This window comes from Alligator mississippiensis, chromosome 11, assembly GCF_030867095.1.
Source record: "Alligator mississippiensis isolate rAllMis1 chromosome 11, rAllMis1, whole genome shotgun sequence".
NCBI lineage: Eukaryota > Metazoa > Chordata > Crocodylia > Alligatoridae > Alligator > Alligator mississippiensis.
In genome coordinates, this window is record NC_081834.1 from 39,697,470 (window position 1) to 39,717,929 (window position 20,460).

The window sequence follows — 20,460 nt, forward strand, 5'->3', positions numbered from 1 at the left end:
GACTGCACAGCCTGGATGCTTCGAGGCCGCTTCACAGCTCCCCTCATGGTGAGTCCTGCCTAGTGCTTGGGAGATGTATCATGGGAACAGCTATTGTCCTCTAAGGGCACAGGTCAGGACTTGTGGGTGATGCTGGCTGAGGGCTCCCCTTGGCCCTCTGTGCCAGGCTGCCACCCATCCAGATGCTGACAGGGTGCCTAGCTGCTGCAACTGCTCTTTCTCTGGGAGCTGCTGCCACCTGCTGTTTGTTCACTGCTGGGCTGGAGGGTGCAGCCGGGGAGTCCGCACAACCCTGTCCAATACGGCAGGCTCCTCTCTGCCCAGCTGCTGTTCGATCTCATGGCCATATACCAGCAACAATCCCTCATCCACATTTAAAGCCCCTCCCTCCCTGCCAGTATTCAGTAGGCCCCTCTCACCCCATTCACATCGCCTCTCCCTCCCTGATAAAGGCCAGGATACCTGCAAAGCCCCTGCACCAATCCCATCTGTACCCAAGGCTCTGGCTGTTTTGAAGTAGCTCGTTGCTCCAGCCTTTGCCCTGAGACTCCAAGGCAAGGGCTCTCCCATGCTGTGCAAAGAGTTGGTTTTATTCACAGGGGCTCTTTAAACGTCAATGATGCAGAATCCACAGTGGGGAAGGGAGGGGAATATATAGAAAGTGCTGGATTTGTCCCCCAAGCACTCTCTGGGAACAATATTACAGTAAGAATAAATAACCAAAAAATGACGCAGCCACAGTACACCGCAAGGGGAATGCCCTTGGGCATTCCCTGTAAACTAGTGAGACCATCGGGGGCACTGGCCCAAGTCCTCCATGTTGATGGCGGCCACCGGTCCTCCTCAGTTTGAAAGATATTTCTCCAGCACCTTCATTAGCAACCCCGTCTCCTGGAATGAGAAAGCCACAGTAAGACTTGCCAGGGTCTCATGTTAATCCTAATCATGGCATTGTTTCAGCATCTCCTGTGCTGGATCCTACCAGCCCTGGGCTACAGAACAAGCAGGCAGGGTGCCACTGCATCCCCTGGGTACCACACACAGGGCATAGAATGAAATGGCCTGGCACAAACTGGGGCAGATCAGAGCTTTCATCAGTTCCCAAGGGATTCAGTGCTTCTTCCAGGCCATGTAGCAGGTCCCCACAGACCCAAACAGGGATAGATTTCCCTGCCCGCATATGCTCCCCCCCCCACCCCCAGCAGGTAGCCTGATCACCTGGGCTCCATGCTCTGGAGGTGAATTTCACCCTGATAGAATATCCCGCAATGACGTGATGCCAGCTGCACCTGTCAGCTTTCAGCTGCTGCGAGCACAAGAGAAGCTTCGCATTGTGATTTGCCAGGCTCTGGTCACCCAGTCACTAACCGGGGAACTGAGACAAGGGAGGAGGGAGTGGGGGAGGAACCCACAGAAAACTCCAGCAACAGTTTTGCAAGGACTGCTTCCCACCTGCCTGGTTCAACCACATCTACTGTCCATATGCATGCCGCCCTTTCCATATGCACATCATTCACATTCCTCTCAGTCATTCAACCTGCCTGGGCATGTTTCCATCTATCTGTCTCCAGGTGAAATACTGTCTGGCACAGTGTTTGAGGAAAGGCAGCTGTAGAGGGAGCATGCAATCATCATCCCTAAAGGGAGCAAGATTCAGGCATTTCCTAGATTTGGGCCCCAGATGCTGGACAATTCCATCAAGGCATCCACATCCCCGCAGAAGCTGATGCTGTCAGCTGAAGCATCTCAGTAATGCAGAGGATGGAGGTAGTGTTCCTTTAAATAGTCTGCAAACCTCCTAGTAGCCCTCACTAGGGTCTGTGTTTCAGACCCCATCCCCAGAGCAGCAGTGGCTCTACAGAGCTGGAGTTCAGGCTGTACACACATGGTTAAACTTGGCTATTTGTACCCCCTTAATAAGGCAGGGTGGCGGACGTGTTAAAGCTTCAGAGGGCTGAGTTCAAACCCTGCTACAGACCTGTATCCAAACTGGGAGGCCCAGCTGTCAATGGGTAGATGGCCGTTCTGGCAGACAAGTCAAAGACATGGATACAATGTCATCTGTCATATCCTTGTGTGCTGTTGGCTACCAACACTGGTGTGCTTCAAGCCCTATGGACCAGGATCACCTTCTGACCTGCCCCTTCAAACAATTTTGCTGTGCAAAGCACAAAAGACACACCAATTGGTGAGAAGGGTAGACTCCTAATCCTGAAACCTGGCAAAACAGAGAGGCTGCAGAGGTATTGGGAAAAGTCCAACTAACCTGCAGGCTGCAGCACCAGGGCTGGGAGTAAGTAATCTGCCCTTTTGGAGGAAAAGAAAGAAAGAAAAAAGGAAAGGGGTTAAAAATGTCTTGCTGTTTGGGAAAAAGGGGCTCGCTGAACAGCTCCATACAGGTGCAGTCCCCTATATGGAGAGGCTGGAAAATAAGACAATGGCTATTCATAACATCATGGAAAAATAAGGCTGGAAAGGACCTCTGGAGATTGTTTAGTCCAACCCTTGGCTCAAGACAAGCCCATCACTGTCCAAACCATCCCAGACAAGTGCTCGTCTAACCTCTTCCTAAACCTACACAGGCAGCCCTGTCACACAACTACAAGACACAATGCCCAAAGACATCAGGAACACTCGAACCTGTCAGTGCCCTCATACCTGTATGAGGGCACTGGCAATATGGTGCCACTGGATGGGTTGTTAAATACACTTGGGAGAGCCAGAAAGAGGGCCATGCCCCCCACTACCGAGAGGACAAAACCCCCTGCAGCCCATGCAGTTCTGACCCTGGGTAAATTCTATCCTGATCCCAAATGTGATGATCAGCCTGCCCCTGAGCAGCACTGCAACATGCTTTAACTAGGAACCTCTGGGTTTTCATTCCAACAGGAGCATCAGCAAACCCCAATTAAAATCCCTAGCCTTGGCTGCAGCCAACACCCAGTGCTTCTGAAGAGGGTAAAAAAAAAACAAACCTTGACACCCGTAGCAACAGGCACAGAAAAAATTCCTTCCTGGCCCCATGTGGCAACCAGCAAAGCTCAGAAGCCTGAGGAAATACAAACTTTCTGTACACAGTTCTATAGAAGAACTGATGAGAAGAAGCTGGCTGTATTTCATAGATTTCATAGATTTGATTTCATAGACATTAGGGCTGGAAGGGACCTCGGAAGATCATCGAGTCCAGCCCCCCGCCCAAAGGGCAGGACGTCAGCTGGGGTCATAGGATCCCAGCAAGATAAGCATCCAGTTTCATCTTGAAGGTGTTCAATGAAGGCGCTTGAACAACCTCCGGCGGCAGGCTGTTCCAGACCTTGGGGGCTCGGACAGTAAAGAAATTCTTCCTTATGTCCAGCCTGAAACGATCTTGTAGTAGTTTGTGACCATTCGTCCTCGTCATCCCTTGGGGCGCTCTGGTAAACAAACGTTCCCCCAGATACTGGTGGTCACCCCCGATAAACTTGTAGGTGGCCATCAGATCACCCCTGAGCCTGCGCTTTTCCAGGCTAAAGAGCCCCAGGGCTCTCAGCCTGTCATCGTAGGGTCTGCTTCCCTGACCTCTGATCATGCGCGTGGCTCTTCTCTGGACTCTCTCAAGCTTCTCCACATCCTTTTTGAATTGTGGAGCCCAAAACTGGATGCAGTACTCCAGCTGCGGCCTCACTAAGGCCGAGTACAGGGGGAGAATGACGTCCCGGGATTTGCTTGAGAAGCATCTATGGATGCAAGCCAGCGTTTTGGTCGCTTTACTAGCCGCAGCATCGCATTGCAGGCTCATGTTCATCTTGTGGTCAATGATGACCCCCAAGTCTCTTTCTTCCATAGTGCTAACCAACATAGCACTGCCGAGCCTATAAGGATGCTGCGGGTTTTTCTTCCCAAGGTGGAGAACCTTGCATTTATCGGCATTGAACACCATCAGATTTTCATCCGCCCACTTGCTGATCCTGTCCAGGTCAGCCTGGATCACCCGCCTGTCTTCTGGCGTGGATGCTTTGCCCCAAAGTTTGGTGTCATCGGCGAACTTGGCCAGTCCGCTTCTGACTCCAGTGTCCACATCGTTAATGAAGATGTTGAACAGTATGGGTCCAAGGACAGAGCCCTGGGGGACCCCACTGGTCACAGGACACCACGATGAGTGACTTCCATCAATTACTACCCTCTGGGTCCGACCCCGGAGCCAATTTTCCAGCCAGTGGATCGTGGGGGACCCAAGGCGACAATTGGCCAGTTTCTCCAAGAGACGATCATGGGACACCAGATCGAAGGCTTTTTTGAAGTCAAGATATATGACATCAATCTCATCTCCCTTGTCCAGGTGATAGGTCACCTGGTCGTAGAAGGAAATGAGATTGGTCAAGCAAGACCTACCCGCAACAAACCCGTGCTGGCTATCCCTTAAGATGTTGGCGTCGGCCAGTCCATTAAGGATGGCCTCCTTAATAAACTTTTCTAAGATCTTCCCCGGGATAGAAGTCAGGCTGATGGGCCTATAGAGTTAGCCGGATCCACTTTCCTCCCTTTCTTGAAGATAGGCACCACGTTGACTAAGGGTGGGATGCTAAGGTTTTATTAATCCAATGCATTACTTAACACACCTGTTGAAGCAGATGAGAAAGAATTCCCTAACTCCAAAGCCAAGGCTTTTCACTATTATAAACAATCAGCCCACAAAATCAACCATTCCTGAAACTGTGGCTGGTTGAAGAAATTCATGAAACATGGCCAGCCTGGAAAGCATTGGGGATTTAAGAAAGTGACAAGTGTGTAGCATTTCAAATAAAGAAATCTGGCTAATTTCGCCCAAAACACCCACTAGAAACTGCTGTGTCATTGGAGAGAGCTAGGAAAGCTAGTGGGGAACTGCAGCAGGCTCAGGGAATCTGTGCAAGAAATAAACTGAGTTCAAACACATTGTGGCCAAGGGCCCTCCACCTGTCTGAATTGAGTAGAGCCAGGGAGCCATCCTACCTTTTAGCCCCAGAGCCTAGTCATTGGGGCATGGGAGGAGGAGAACCCAGGGAGGAAGAGAGCTAGGTTCTCACCACCCCTCAACCCAGAGGAGTATGAGTATGCACCCCTCATTTCCCAGCAAAGTGTTTTAAGCACCAAGCTATGAGCCACGCATTATCCAGAGCATCAGCTCTCTTCTTGAAGCCAGCCACTGAACAGCCAAGAAGGAATCTTTATAATTCAGCCTTGAGCTGCTGTGGCCTTCTCTGTTCTGCAGCAAGTTGCGAGTTATCAGTTCTTTTGTGAAGCAACATCTGTCAGAGCCACCTGGCATTTGTTCTTATTCAGTCACAGTTTCCTTTCACAATGTGTCCAAATGCTCCTAAGCCTTATCATAATCTCATCTGCTATTTCTTTACACCAGTATTTTATCTAAATAACATTCAGTGTCTTCTAGGCCTTCAGACAATTGTCATATCAATCTCTGATATGCTTCAGGAGCTGAACAGATGCCCAAAGGATCTTGAGCAGACTTATACCAGCCATATAGTGTTTTAACTATATAAAGACTTGACCTTTTGTCATCCAGTGGTACAACCCACTATTGGCATCTAAGACAGTGCAAACTGTAGCTTTTGTTAATGCTCTAGTGATTTCTTCATCTGAAGGCAATGGAAACATGTTCCCTTCAATGTTACATTGTTCAAATCTCTAAGATCTGAGCATATTCTTATACCATGTCACTCTGGTTTGTTTACAGTCACTACAGAATTGATCCACTCTCAGGTTCTTACACTGTGTTTATAACTTGCAATGGTTCCATATGACGCAATTCTTTTTAACCATATCCCTTAGTGCTATGGGGATTTTACAAGGCATATGCATTACAGGTTATACTTGTGAGCTTATCTTTGTTGTGTGTTCATCAGGCAAGCACCCTAAGCCATCAGATACATTCTGTATTCTATGTATCTATTCCTGATCATCTCTGCCTTATCTCTTTATCAAATTGCCTCTGGACACTGAATGCAAACCACCTGGTAAGCCCGGTATGACTTGTGAGTCCAATTCCACCACTAAAACTCCAGTCCTGCTTTTTTATCTCAACATTCACTGTGTAACTTGCATTTATCACAAACTTGAAATCTTTCTCCTAGGCAGGTTGAAAGATTATTAACTGAACCCTCAAGCTATGAAGTAGATCAGTCTCGTGAAGCGCTATATAATTTCAGAGACATTACATTGGCCTTTGTTCTTGTATCAGTTTTAAAACTCACTACTTTGTACTCATTAAATGAGCTGGTTCACTTTGCACTCATCCATAGAAGACTCAGCACTCAGCCTGTCTAGAAACTGGTCTTGCAAGTGTTCATCTGTGTCTGCAATAGGGCATGTGATGAAATACCCCACACAATGCACACTGTAATGGGGGATTTACACAGCTCCCCAAGGTGACATGGTTGTGCTGCCTGTTCTTAGTCACATACTGGTCTATATTTTCCCTCCCTGCCTTTCTTCTTGTGAGGAATATATATCTCTAATGTCTTATTTTTCCTTGGATCACAGCAAACCTCAAACTTTACCATGAAGTCTGGTATTTCTTTAGCTGCTACATTCTCAAGCTGAACAGTGTAAATTCCTGCTACTGCTTCTTCATATGACACAGGAAGAAATAAAGCTGTTTGCATCTCAGGGGTATAACAACCAGTTTGTGCCCTGGCTGGCAGCAGTGGCCAGGCCACTGAGGGTGGTGGCTCGGCCAGTAGTGGCACGACTACTGTTCTAACCCAGTCTCAGTGGGTGCCCCCGGCTGTTGTCTTTCGGTTTCTGCTGCATTTCTTTCAAACACTAATTTCCCCTAAGGAAATGCTGATCCATTTCCTCAGTCCTCTGTTAGCATTTTCAGTTCCTATCTGACACACCTGCACTGACAAAATACCAGACACTTTAATGGACATTACACACTGCAACAGGTACTGTAAACTACTTACATATGCATGTAACCAGTCTGGGCTCCAGGGCTGTCAGCCAAACTTGGCTCTAATTTATTTCAGAGCCTTCTCCTGTCCCCCCCATACAACACACTTGGGAAACCTGGTTTCCTACTACCCAAATTCCTACCTTCACCTCACAAATAACCAAGAATTAATTACATAGGACTGTCAAGGCCATCTACATTGACACTGCTGTTCTAAGCAGGGTTCCTGTGGCTTCAGAACTGCAGGGCCAAGTGAGGGCCATATGGAGGCTCACACACTACCTAAAGGGGTACACACAATTTCTCTATCCTATAAGCCAAGGGTATCAAACTCATGCAGACCCCTGGGACAGATCCAGATTGCAGGGCTCCTTCTGGGCTTGATCCAGACCCAGGATCTGGACCCAACATCAGCAAGGCAAGCAAAGGTGGCAACATAGAGGTTAATGCAACCATTGCTTGCTCCCAGCTGTCCTCTGCTGCCCACAGTGTTCCCAATTGATGGGAATCTGGCAGTGGGCCCTGACCCTGCTCACACCACCCCCAAATTCTGGGTCCTTCTAGGAGCTCCAAGAGGTGGGTGAAACAGCTCCACACACCTGATCCAACCCACAGTTTGGACACCCCCTATTATAATCTCCATTGTTATTTGGCAAATGTCACTATTTTGCTCAGTGTAGTACAAAGCACAGGAAGCTTCTAATGTAAGAGACAAGTATTAAGTTGAGAACAAGCTGGGGGACCTGGGGACTGATGGGTCTTGTTTCCTGCCATCATTATAGGGATGCCTTTGTATCTCCAGATTTAAGCCTGAGCTAAGCTCCCAAGTAAAGATAGAAAGTTTAAAAAGTGCTAAAATCTACACATACAGCTGTCTTGGATATGACTCATCTCATGAGCCACCCTACTGCTCCTTTGTTCTTATTCCTGAGACAAAATAAATGCATGGGAAGTTGTCTGGATTTATAGCCAGCCCACAGAGCTAGCCTTCCACTTCAGTGGTCTCATTTGAAAACCACTGAAGTCAACAGAAAAATCCCATAAGGCTTCAGTGGGATTGGGACAGCCCCAGAAAAATGATCAGAAGGCCCATTTGTGCAGGGAGTCAGTACAGGCGGTCCTCAACTTACAACTTTTCAAGTTACAACATTTCACACTTACAACGTTTATAAACTGACACCCTGTTTCAACTTTCTGGCATCAGTTTCAACTTTACAATGCTTGCTCTGACACAACGCCATGCCAGTGAACAAGTTCACTGCATCACCCATCTCCCTGGAGAACATCTGTCCAAACTTCCTTGGACACTTTCTTTAAGAAAGCAGATAAGACTCCAGAAAAACCTGCAGCCAAGACTCCTGAGAAGACTCCAGCCAAGAACCCTTCAAAAAGTCCAACCAAGAGCCCATAAAAAGTCCAGCAAAGTCACCTCAAAGAAGTCCTTCCAAATCAATATGATTGCTATTTACAATATAAATACATTAATGTAGCTATATTGCTCATCTATAATTGACTGTGTATAAAATTCTGGGTTATTTTTGGTGAAAAATAGGGTATCAAGCCTTGGTTCAGGAATGAATTGCCCATTTATAACACTGTTTCCTATGGGAAAATTGGTTCCAAGTTACAACACTTTGACTTAAGACACAATTTTCAGGAACCAATTGTGTTGCAAGTCTAAGGACTGCCTGTAACAGGGAACTTAACAAGTTCCTCAGCATAACTGATGGAAGGCGCTTCCCAGGGGAAGGACTCTGGCCACTGTGATTGCTTTTGAAGGCCCTGAACACAGCATGAACTACACTCTGCCATCTGACAATTAGCCTGGCCATGGCAGCATTGGGAAGACACAACCTACAGGAAGCAATGGATCTTGGTGTGAAAAAAAAACTGTTAAGACAAAACTCGAAAACTTGCACAGGTTTGAGGAACTCAAAGACAGGCAATAAAAAATGAGAGCTTTCCCACTGCTGTTACCTACCTAGACATCATTCCTAACAGGCATACCCCAGATGTGCTCTCAATAAAGGGTATGTCCCACCTGGAGTGCCCAACATCACTGCCTTCTACTACCTCTCTTCCTGCCAAGACTTGGAGCCACAAACCCTGCGCAAAGTTTTTATATGATTACCAGGTGACATGGTCCCCACTGTCAGTTATTTACAAGAATCTCATGTTGGCATCTGAGCTAATCTGAACGAGCACAGAGATCAAAGCGACAACCACTCATGAGGCAAAAATTCCTGAGCATTTCTGATAAAACCATTGGAATGAGCATAGGAAGTTTAAGCAGCATCCCTCAGTATTGTGCTGAAATAACATAATGCAGCCTGGCTGTTTGGCCTGGTCAAAGCAAATAATTCAGAGGAGATGGTGACACCAGAATCTTGGCCTTCAAGAGGTACAGTTATTACTTTAGGGCAGAAATCAGACCAGGAAACTATACTGAGACTGACTGGGAATTAATCAAATCATGGGGAAACTATGCCCTGACAGCACCACTGTGGGAGCACTGAATGTGAACGCTTAGGTACTTTTCAGAACACCCCTCCCCCCCCCCCCCAAGATCCCACAGATCCAGAGCTAAGCCTAACATCCTGAGCAGAGATCTGGGAAAACATGGAATAATCCACTCTGTTTGCACTGCAATTTTGTGTGAATCTAAAACAGGTGAGAGGCATGGAGGAGGAGATGGGGGTGACAAGCAGCCATGGATCCAATGAAATGAAGCAGGTGGAGGTCACAGTCACTACCACCGTCACTGGTTGTGACTCCACAAACGCTGCCCTCCAGCTCCCAGATGACTGTCCAGGCTGAGGGTGTATCTGAGACCATGTCCTCTGTCCATACAGAGGGCAGTTATGACTGCCAATTTGGTCCTATCGTGACTCTCGTCAAATCTCTTTTTTGGCTTCCCATCAGCCGCTGCATCAGATTTACAAGTTAGAGCTGCACATCATTATGCCCTGAGGATCTTCGTATCCCCACGCTACTCACCCATGTTCCCATGAACAGCAGGTTGCCTGTGACCATCATAATGACAGGAACACACATCTTTGTGTGTGCTGGTGCTGCAGTGCCAAGGTGACCTGGGCCCAGTGGGATGACAAACACCTCCCTCCTCATGCTGGAGTTTTGCAGCTAATTTGCTCCATGTCTCCAGACATCTGTGGGCATGGTCGATGATCCAGAAGTGGCATAAGTACAGCACTTAGCCTTCACAATGGGCTTTGTGAGCTACTTGCCTGTCTTTCCATCTTTGCTAGCTCATCAGGCTCCAGCAGAGACCTTTCCTTCAAACCTTCATGCCAGCCTTCATGATAAGAGGGTTAGGACAAGAGACCAGGGGAGACCTATGGGAACTATGCAAGGGAATTATGGGAGTTCCACAGGGAACTATAGGAGTTTGACCTCTTCTCCCTCAATTCTCCTAGTGTCCCAGAATGCAATTTGAAATTTCCCAGGATTAACTTCTCTTGAATTAGCCCATTACCTTAGCTGAGCAACTTACCATGAACTCATTCCTCCTCTGCTCACCTCACCAGTTCATCCAAATTGTCCTGCTTTGTGTGTGTCTGGGGTAGGAGATTGACAACCCACATGCAGAATCCCAGTGCCACGGATGTGAGGGGCCCCTTCCTTCCTCCTCTGTGATGTGACACCTCAGCGCTGTCACTGATGGAGACAGACCTCTGGCAGGGGCTGCCAATACCTCAGAGGGATTTTTCTTCTCTAGTTGCCACAGGCTAGTGTGTCCCCACTGTTTCCAGGAACAGAGGGGACAGAGTCAGGGGACTTTCTCATGGGTGGCAGAGGGGACGAGGCTGTAGCCTTTGTCCTATAAATGCTTGGGACCAAATGAAAGCTCTTCCACCACCAAGGCCTCATGGAAGTGGAGAGGCAACCCATTTTTGTGGCATTCACACTGCCCACTCAGGGATTCCCATTCAGAAACTGAAGCCAGTGTTCCTGCTGCTTCCACATGAATGCCCACCGAGTCCCAGGAGGAGTGGGGTGCTCCAACCGAGGCAACCTGGCTGCAAGGACAGTGGCAGGGGAATGGAGTCACAGTCCCTCTTTGGAAACAGGGGCTTCCTCCCCTGTGGGATTGGTAGGGCGTGGGGAGCTGCATTCTCTCCAGTGTAGGGTCCTTCCCCTTCCAAAGGAGGACGTGAGGGTACCTCCTCCAGCCCACCTTGGGGGGTTTCCTGGGGGACACACTATGTGTCCCCATCTAAGGGTGAGGGGATCCTGGTCTGGCCCTGAACTTCCCCCTTGCTGCCTGCCATCTTCTCTCATTCTGATCTCTCTCCCTCCCATGGCTTCTTCAGTGCTCACCTGGTCAGCAAGATTGTGCTTTCCTTGGTTCTCATCTAATAATCTCTCTTGCAAGAGGATTTTCAGGAGTTCCCTGGTAAGCAGCTCCTTCATGTCCTCCAGGATGGCTCGGAGGGATGGGCTGAAGGCCATTGGGACAGAGCTTATGGCAGCATCCTCTGGAGACTCCAGGTGTGAAGGGCCTGAGATACTCTTCTTTCCCATGAAGTGACCTGCAATCACATAATGCACCTCTTTACATGATGGAGGGGGCAGACATTCAGGAGACCCTTGCTCTGTCAGCAAGATCTAAGGTAGGAGTCAACAGCACCCTGCCATGAACGGGACTCTAATGTCACTCTCCTTTCACTGCCATGGGATTCCTTGGACACCAGATCTGGTAGCACCATCCTACCATTGGCTGAGGAGAGCTAGTAGAAAGGAAGCTAATGATGGCCAGAGGTGTTTCCCCAGATGCCAAAAGTCTGCGGCATTAAAGCTGTACCCAGGCATTTTGGAAGGAGTGAATTTCCTATTTCAGAACAAGTGAGTCCGAAATATCTGGCTCTTCAGAGGCTGATGCAGGTGATGGAGTCCCCTGTCAGAGCACCAGCACAGAGAGAGACAGAGACTTGCTCTATGGTTGTTGCTGCTTGGTTTCCAGATGATTTATTTTTCCTCCTGCTAACCACCTCAGCATGGGTGGGCTCCCATTGACACAGGGCACAGGTCTCACCCCTGAGCTGATACAAGCATCACTCCTACAATACAGAGTCCCGCTGGAAAGCAGTCAGCCTGCTCCCCAAAGAACAACAGTGATGGTGGTGTTACTTGAAGGGAGCTCAGGTTCCTGGAAGAGCCTATTTTCCTCCACCTAAGCCTGGCTGGACTCCCTTCTCAACCAGAGGAAAATTCAAGTCCTCAGCCCCCTCCAGCCCTGCTCATGCTTCTGGTCTGTATGGAAATTCACAGTTGCTTTCCTGACAGCCACCTTCCCCTCACACTTTCCCTCCCTTGCTTGCTCAGCTTCAGATAGCACTATTAATAAAATACGTTTCACAGTCTTCTCAAAGGTGCCAGAACAACAGATTTTAAAGGCACAGATCAGTAGCCAGGACACGGCTCAGGATATTTCAGCATTGGCAGGTAGTCCTGCTGTTCCTCTGCTTTCCCCTCTGTGGGGGGTGGAAGAGACCTCCACAGTCACCTCATCCAGCCCAGCTGCAGGAAGTACTTGTATCTAAACCATCCTAGACAGACGTCTATCCACCCTCTTCTTGTGAACCTCCCATGAAGGAGATTCCACATCTTTCCTGAGCAGCTCGTTCCATCCTCTCAGTTCTCGCAGCTGGGAAGCTTCTCCATGAGATTTGATCTCAATCTGCTTTGCTGCATTTAACCCATTGCCATGTACCCTGCCTCTGTGAGCAGTTGGTCCTCCCTCTTCTTCCTGGCAGCCTTTCAAATATTTGAAACCTCTATCATGAATCGTCACCCCACCTCCAGTTTTTTTCCCCAGACTGAAGTCTGCTTCCCTCAATCATTAGCCTTGTGGCTCTCTGGAGTCGGTGCTGGCACTCGTAGCTGTACCTGCTCTTAGCTAAGGTTACTTGCTCCATAAGCCAATATGCCCCAGTTCTAGGCAGCTTTACATGCTGGGTGTGTTGGGCAGGTTTGGCACACTGTACTGGGAGGATGTTGGCTGAGAAGTCAGCAATATTGGCCCTTTCCTTTTAGCTGAGTAACTGCCAGAAAACAGCTTTCTTCCCATGGACCCCTCCCTCCAGCTCTTCCCTGCAAGATGCAAGGAACTTTGGGCCAGATCTATAAACTTCTTTAGGCATCTAAGTCCTATTAAAATCAATGAGCTTTTAGGCATTTAAATACCTCTCTGGGTCTGGCCCTTCCCTTCCCTCATGCCTTCTCCCACCTCCTGCTTGCTGCCTCAGCCCCCCTCTGCCTCACATTCTCCTTTTCTCTTGCTTGAATTAATTTTATTGGCAAGACAAAACACCTGAGCACCATGCAGGCAGCAAATTGCATGGCTGGATTGTTCCACAGCCTGGGGACCCTCCCAGGTGGGGGATGCCGGGACCAGTTTGTTCTCTGAGTGCCTCAGGTCAGAGACCCCTCAAAACAGAAGAGCATTTGCTGGGAGTGAAATATGGCCCACCTCAGACTAAGACTCAGGCTTCTGCACTCAGTGAAATCCCAGCAAATAGCACGGCAGCTTCTGGCTGAAGGCATGGGTAAGGCACAAGCATGTTGGTTCATGGAAGGGACTCACTTCTGTGTCTGTCTCCCTGCATCACAGCTGGTCTCCAGCCTTGCAGCATCTGAGAGGCTCCCAGCACTGAGACAGTGACCATAGACATCTCCCTCTCCCCTCTGGGTGCTGCCAGTTGGCCTCTAGAGCAGTGGCTCTTAACCTTTTTTTACCAGGCCCCATTTGTAAACATCAATGGCCAGTCCTGACCCAGTGCCCCTAATTTCTGACCCACTGCCCCCCCACCCGTAAGCCCCAACCCCCCCAATGTGTGTGGGGGGGGGGGAAGGGAAGCTCCAAGCAGCCCCTTGCAGGCTGGAGCTCTGCCAGCCTGCAAGGGAAAAGGTACCATTTCCCACATTTTTCTCCTTTAAAAGGAGAATCCATTTTTTAAATTTGTTGATCCATTTTTAAAGTTTGTTCACAACCCTTTCATATATTCTTGCAATCCACTTTTGGGCCACAACCCATGGGTTGAGAAACACTGCCCTAGAGAGCCTCGACTGTATGAAGCAGCCCCTGGCAGGCAAGGTTCTTTGGGTAGATGTGATATCTTTTATTAGACCAACTAAATAAATATCACATCTACTCAAAGAACCTCACCTGCCTATGTCCTTAGACCAACACGGCTACAACCAAAAATCAAGCAGCACCTTCCTTTCCTGTGCTATGTGGATATTCAAGCTGACTCTCAACTCCACACATTACCCAGGTGCACTTGTTAGAGGCAAGGATTAGTCCCTGCCCCACAGAAACCACAGCCCCATAGACTGTTCATCTCAGCCAGGTTTCCCACTCATCCTGGAGCATCACAAAACCTCCCTTCAGCCCCCTTCCTCTCCCACTGCATCCTTCTGCTCCCCGCACAGCTGTGGCCAGAGCAAACATTTGCACAACAAAGATGCTGCCCTTGGTTTCTCACCCAGATGCTCCTCCCTCATCCCCTCCCAATTCCACTCTTAATTGCAAAGGGATTACATTTTCCACAGGTCCCTGCTCTCGGTTTTAATCCCCAGCTCTCCAAAGCCAGGCTACAGCAGGTCTGAGATGGTCTAAGATCAGGTCAGCATTGAAGCAGAGCACCTCTGGGTGGGTATGGACTGACACAAACTCCCTCTCTGCCTCCGTCCAGTCCCTCTTGGCATGCGTCTTTGCCCCCTCATACAGCTACCAGCCGCCTTCCCTGCCCCTTGCATCAGTTCAGTTACATGATGCCTGTAGCTTTGCATTAGCCTAAGACTTGAGTGAAAGCCCCTGGCTTTTGAAGCAGGCTGGGATGTTTCCTCAACAAATTAAAAGTTCCCTTAAAAGTCCAAAGGTGGCCAGGGAGCAGCCAGGAGGGAGGGAGGATAGGAGAGCTGTGCTCTTCTCCAAGACACCTTCAATCTCCCTTTTTTTTTTTTTTTTTTTTTAAATTTTCTTCTTCCAGGTCAAATTAGCCAAATCAGTTCTGAATCCTCTCAATTGAGCAACACTCTACTGTTCAAACCCCATATGTGGCGCTACAAGCAGCAAGTATCCTCCATCCCAGATTGTTCAGCCTGGGGCTTCAGATACTCCCAAATCCATTGGCAAGCATCCTAGGTGCAGGCTCAAGCCCAGAGGCTTGGTCACTCACTCCCCCTCACCTCAGATGCAATTCAACCCCTGTGGTGGTATTGGGAGTGAGGGCTGATCCCCACTGAAGAGATCTTCAGAGATCTGGTGAGCTGCATCCAGGGCAGAAGAATGGGACAGGAGAGTGGGGGGGGGACACTGAGAAGGGAAGAGGCTGAAACACCTGCCCGGGGAAGCTGTAGCAATGAATTGCACCCACTCAGCTCCCTCCCCACGGCAGGAGTGCAGCAGTGCCCCCCAGAGAAAGCAGCAAGTACCTGTTGCCCAGAGGTTGCCCCTGGGGTTGACTTTGATCTTGGCAGCTTTATTCCAGTGCTCAGTGAAGTCCACCCGGACCGAGGAGGTGAAGGAGATGAAGGAGAAGAGGAGCAAGTAGCCCAGCACCCCCATCTGCAAGAGCCTGCTCGCTGGCACTGCTGACATGGCTCCCACACCGGGGAGCTGCCCGATGCTGCTGTGCCCACAGCGCAGGGGGAGAGCTGGCGAGTGCCCCTGCTTCCCAAGTGCTCCAGTTACTCCTGCCCCTTTGTGTTCGTCTCTGGCTCCCTCTTCCCTGCCTGCCTTCCTCTGCTTAAATAATCCAACTTTGGGGTGGAGACTGGCAGATGAATAATACAAGCCACAGTCCTTACGCACAGCAGGCTCTCCATGTCGTGCCTTTCAGCTTTAACCCTTCCCCTGCCAAGGGGCTTCCATAGACCATATTGAGATGTGTGCATCAGGCAAGGCAGCATCACAGGCCAGGTTGATCTAGGTGCACATCTTGGAAAATGTTGCTCTCTATGCGTGCCTCTCCCAGCTGTGTAAGGCCCTTCCCTGTCTGGGACATGCCATGCTTTTCAGTGCCATTAATTTTGTTGGTGTGAGGAGAAAAACACACCAGAGGCGTGTTCCCCACAGTGCCCACAAACATGGTATGCCCATTCCCTGCCCCTTTAGCTATGCCCAGGTGTAAAGCTAACTGCTCACGCTGCTCAGGACATGGCAGCAGGTGCAAGACAAGGACTGTTACATGGCAGAACTTGTTCCTGGCACCAGCTGCCAGGACATAAAAGCACAGGATCTATTTTTGCCAGGTTGGATCTCCAATAGGATAATAAGGTGATGTGAAAAGCCCGGTCTTAACCCACTCCAGTCAATAGAGAAACTGCTGTTCAGTATCACAAAGCCTTGGATCCACTTGACGTGGAATACCAGATTCTCACCCTCTCCCAATCCCCTGGAGAAAGGCAGTAACATCCACTAAGCAAACTGCCCACCATCCCTGCACATAACCTCTACACTGGCCACTGCAGCTCTGTAGCAATTGGAGACACAGTAAACAAAGCTTCTGGGCACTGAGAGAACTATCAGCTTGCCCCAAATGTCTACATAGAGGAACTCAGTCAGAGCTCTCCCTAGGTCCTGAGACAGCCTGAAAGCACATTTAAGGTGCTTATGAATGGCTCTTCATTTCTGCTCCAGTCCCTCCTCTCCCCTCCTCCATTCCTGCGTGCACGCACACACGCACACCCCCCCCCTGCATGGATGGGTCCCACACATACACATTCACACTAAGTAAGTGTGGCTGGACTGCAAATCTAGGATTATGCCTAGATCTACTGGTCCCCCTAGCTCTTGCAGTAGGACCCCCCCCGACCTGAGCACAAGTCTTGGGTGTGCAGCAATGACAGGGTGTTAGGGAGAGGGTAGAGTTAGTGGTACCAAGACTGGAGGGTTCCCAAGATCCAGCCCCCCAAAGTGCCTCCATTTTGAGATGTACCAGTTGGCATGATACTTTGTTTTGACTGCTGCTAGGAAAGAACTATAGCCTGGGCCCATGTTAAGCTGCTTTCTTTGAGCTGCTGAGACTTTAGCCAGTCACCAGCACCCGAAGCTGGCTGCATAGTGCAAGCAGATAACCACCTGCTGGGTAATGACATGGGAGGACTCCATCCTTCTGCAGCTGGACTCTCTCTTTAGCAAGAGAAGTATGTGCAAGGACAGACAAGCACTCCAGCCAGGTGCCTCCAGTCTGTCTTGCTGGTGCCCCCACCCTCCATCCCCCCAAAGGGTTTCCTCCTACAGCCTATGCCCCTTCCTCCAGGTCTCCTTCCTGGTGCTATCTCTTTCAACAGCTGTTGATCCTGTATTCAAGTGCTTGATGACTTGCTGGAGCCAGGGGCTAACTCAAACATAGCCCATCCTAGGGACATGGCATTTAAATCACCAGCCCACTGCAGCCTCAAGGTCCTGCACGTGAGCTGGCAGAGGCATATGTAGCCACTACTGTTACCTGGGCAGAGGGTACACACTGAAAGTCTGCTGCTGCTGAGAGAGACGTCATATCTCCTCCTTTCTTTGATGCTGGCATGTTTCAAGAGGCCCAAAAACCACTGGTATTTGGCAGCAAAAAGGAGCTGACATCTCCCCCAGCAATGGTGAACCACCACCCACGTTCTGCCACTGCTGCTCTGCCCTCCCTAGTGTCAGAGCCACTTCAGGGAAAGTGCAGGGTATGGGGGTACCCTCCAGGGCTCATGCCCCACTCACTCACCCATTGTTACACTGCTGTGAGCTGGTCTGAGCCAGTGTCCCCTTCCTGTTTGTACCATGGCTCTTGTTAGACCATGTGTTTGCCCCATAGCTACTTTTACTTTGTTGGCTGGGGTCCTGCTGGTCCCCTCTGTATTGCTCACATAGGTTGCTGCTCTTGTCTCTCTTAGCTGATGGCTTCTGGGCCTGGCCTTGGTCTTTGGCTCCCTCACTGTAGCTGCCTTTCTAGCTGGGCATTCTCTGGCAGCTGTTGTACCCTGCCCACAGCTGACTGTCCCTTGGGGGAAACAGACTGTTAGCTCCCTGGCCCACTGATTCCTGTATTAGGTTACTGTCTGGTGCATTGCGAGGGTCCAACTTTGCCATGTCAGGAGCCCTTTGCCTTCGGCGCCAGCCTCTTGGTTGTCTTAACTCATGGCTTCAACTTGCCAGATACATCGGTGTGGGGTTAATGCCTGGTGGGCCTGTGGGGGGGCTTCGCTTACATCTTATGGAGCACTTTGGAGCTGTTGGGTCAGGGGATCCCAAGATACAGACCCCACACCATGACCTGCTTTTTCTTCTCAAAGTGCTCTAAAATGCAGGCAGGTTTTTCTGAAATTGCTGGGTCACATCAAAATCTGCAGCAGCTGATAAATATCAACCTAAAATGATTAATCCTCCTTAACTCCAAGATACCTGCTTTTATTCTGGGAAACTGAGAGTCTGCCACTTAAACAGTTACTTAAACTGTTGTAGGTGATGGAAACACGTTGCCTCAGCGGGTGAGGCCAGGTGAGTGAGCCATAACACCCAGCTCTCCCTGGGGCTGGAGCAAACTTCTCAGATCCTGCCCCTCTGGCTACAGAATTTGCTCCTCTTTGGTTGATGATGTTTCTCTTGAGATATGTGCCGGTGCCTTTCTAGCCCAGGGGTGCAGTGTTTCAGCTCCTTGTGTGTTCCTTGGCTTCCCCATAAGCAGGGACTCTTCCATTATTACTTTGTGCATTGCTACTGTCACAAGAATAAGAGTCAAGAATCCCCGAGCAACTAGCGATTTTGGGAGCTCAACCAGAGACACACAGGGGTCCGAATTTCACTGGCAATTCAGGTCCCTCAGTGTCTATAGTTTGGTCTCCCCACATCCATTCTCATGGTGGAAAAAGTGACTGGAACGGGGAAGAGGATAGAAAACAATGGGGGACAAGGGAGTCTGAAGGGGGAGAGAGGCAAGACCAATGCAGAGGCAGCAGAGCTGAGGGGAATAAAAGAGACTATAAGCAGATGACAGATGGAAGAAAGCAGGAATGAAAGAACAAGACTGAGAAATCAGGGGAGCAGTGGGGGTGGCACCCAGTTGTACTAATGGAATGAATGTCTAATGAAAGTGGCAATTACTAATCAATATCATTGGAGGACTATTAGTAGCTGAGGAGCAGAGAAAAAAGGTCATTCCTGCAATGATAACCCATTAGCATCACACTCACCCAGCAAAGTCAGTCACTAATTAAGACAGCAATAAAGCCGCATCATGGTTGTGGAGCAAACAGGGTACAAAGTGTAGGTTCTGCTGGAGGAATGATGTCTAGGGCTGGCTGGGGGGGAGAAGCAGACTCTGCGGGGAATGGCCCTGTAGCGAATCCATGGATATTTGGTGCTGGCGTAAGGTGTAGGCTTGTGCTCAGAGCAGGAAAGGAGCAGGGAAACCATCACTTTGTCAAGTGCTGTTGGGCTGGTATCCACAGTGAGTTAAAGACTTCAGTCACTACATAGAAGAATAAGCAGGGATGCTGGCATTGAAGCAAGGTCTTGGGGTATGGTATGGAGTGGGGTGCCACAGAAAGGAGCCAGCTCAGGTGGTATGGCAGAGGAGGGACCAGCATTGTCATAGTGATTCTGAACCAGTGGCTTTCTGCCTTGCCCTGTGGGATTTTACCTCCCTCTTAGACTGGAGTCCCATGTGCCAGTGGCGCAGGGCTGAAAATATCAGAAGGTTGTCAGCCCCTGGAGCAGAGATGCTTTACACGGCAGGCTGGCACCTGCCCAGGGAACTGGTCTGTCAGGGAGAAGTCACCTTACAACAAAGTCACTTACTGGGGCTGAGCAGGAGGTCTGGTGACAGAGAGCACCAGGCTATAACAGGGCAAGAGCTGCTCTCCACAGGGAGCCTTATCAGTCACCAGCTCAAGGTGAGGAAAATTGAAGATGGAGGGGAAGTCCCTGCCTGCCAGGATACAGAGGAAGGAACATCCCCACCCAGGAAAGAGGGAGCCAGAGGCAGGAGCACTGCATGTGTTGATCTATGATCTACTGGGCTCTATCAGTCAAGACCAAGCAATGGTGCACTGCAAGCCCGAGCAAAGCTGGTCTGCCTACTCATACTATCACATCCCTGAAAAATTAAACTGAAGCCCAGAATGCCCCATGAGGGGAGCTCTAGAAAAAGGTGCACCTAACTGACCGGGGAAGTCTCAGGGTCTGAACTGGTCCCAGAGGCTGAGGAACTTAGTGGCGGGGATTGGAGGGGTTGCTGTGAGGACAGAGTGGGCAGGCCTGATCATGAGGGTTGAGGGAACAGGCAGGGGCCCTCCCCAAGAACAGCTCCCCTGCATTTGTTGCCCCACTAGACTGTGCCAGTGAGAAATGAAACCCAGGTGTCCAATTCCTAAACCCTATCCTGCAGTCATGAAGCTCCGCTCCTCTCTGAGCTGGAAAGGAAACTCAAGAGCCTGGCTCCTGCTCACCTCCCATCCCATCCCATCCCATCCCATCCCCTTTCACACACATGAGAAGCTGGAGCCTCAGACTCCAGAAA

The 20,460-nt window shown here is 49.7% G+C and overlaps 1 protein-coding gene across 2 annotated transcripts; it reads right to left on the reverse strand.

The window, feature by feature from the left end:
- Nucleotides 1-569: 569 nt before the first annotated feature.
- Nucleotides 570-20,393, reverse strand: NMB (neuromedin B). 2 transcript variants are annotated; one of them, XM_019477748.2, is made up of 4 exons: nucleotides 15,389-15,789; nucleotides 11,270-11,481; nucleotides 10,443-10,691; nucleotides 570-891 (listed from the first exon to the last, which is right to left on the reverse strand). In XM_019477748.2, exons 1-3 carry the CDS (start codon nucleotides 15,552-15,554, stop codon nucleotides 10,470-10,472), a joined length of 600 nt encoding a protein of 199 aa, XP_019333293.2. In that variant the 5' UTR covers nucleotides 15,555-15,789; the 3' UTR covers nucleotides 570-891; nucleotides 10,443-10,469. The 2 variants fall into 2 exon arrangements, with proteins under 2 accessions (XP_019333293.2, XP_014455424.2); XM_014599938.3 differs by lacking the exon at nucleotides 10,443-10,691 and having other exon boundaries at nucleotides 15,389-20,393.
- Between the last annotated feature and the right edge of the window lie 67 nt (nucleotides 20,394-20,460).

What these genes read in the sequence shown, in the direction of transcription:
- NMB (XM_019477748.2), bottom strand. Translation starts at nt 15,554, where the DNA reads ATGTCAGCAGTGCCAGCGAGCAGGCTCTTGCAGATGGGGGTGCTGGGC. An exon ending in GGGCAACCTCTGGGCAACAG is followed by an intron (nt 11,482 to 15,388) that starts GTACTTGCTGCT and finishes ATGTGATTGCAG; the next exon opens with GTCACTTCATGGGAAAGAAG. An exon ending in AGCACAATCTTGCTGACCAG is followed by an intron (nt 10,692 to 11,269) that starts GTGAGCACTGAA and finishes TCCTGGAAACAG; the next exon opens with TGGGGACACACTAGCCTGTG.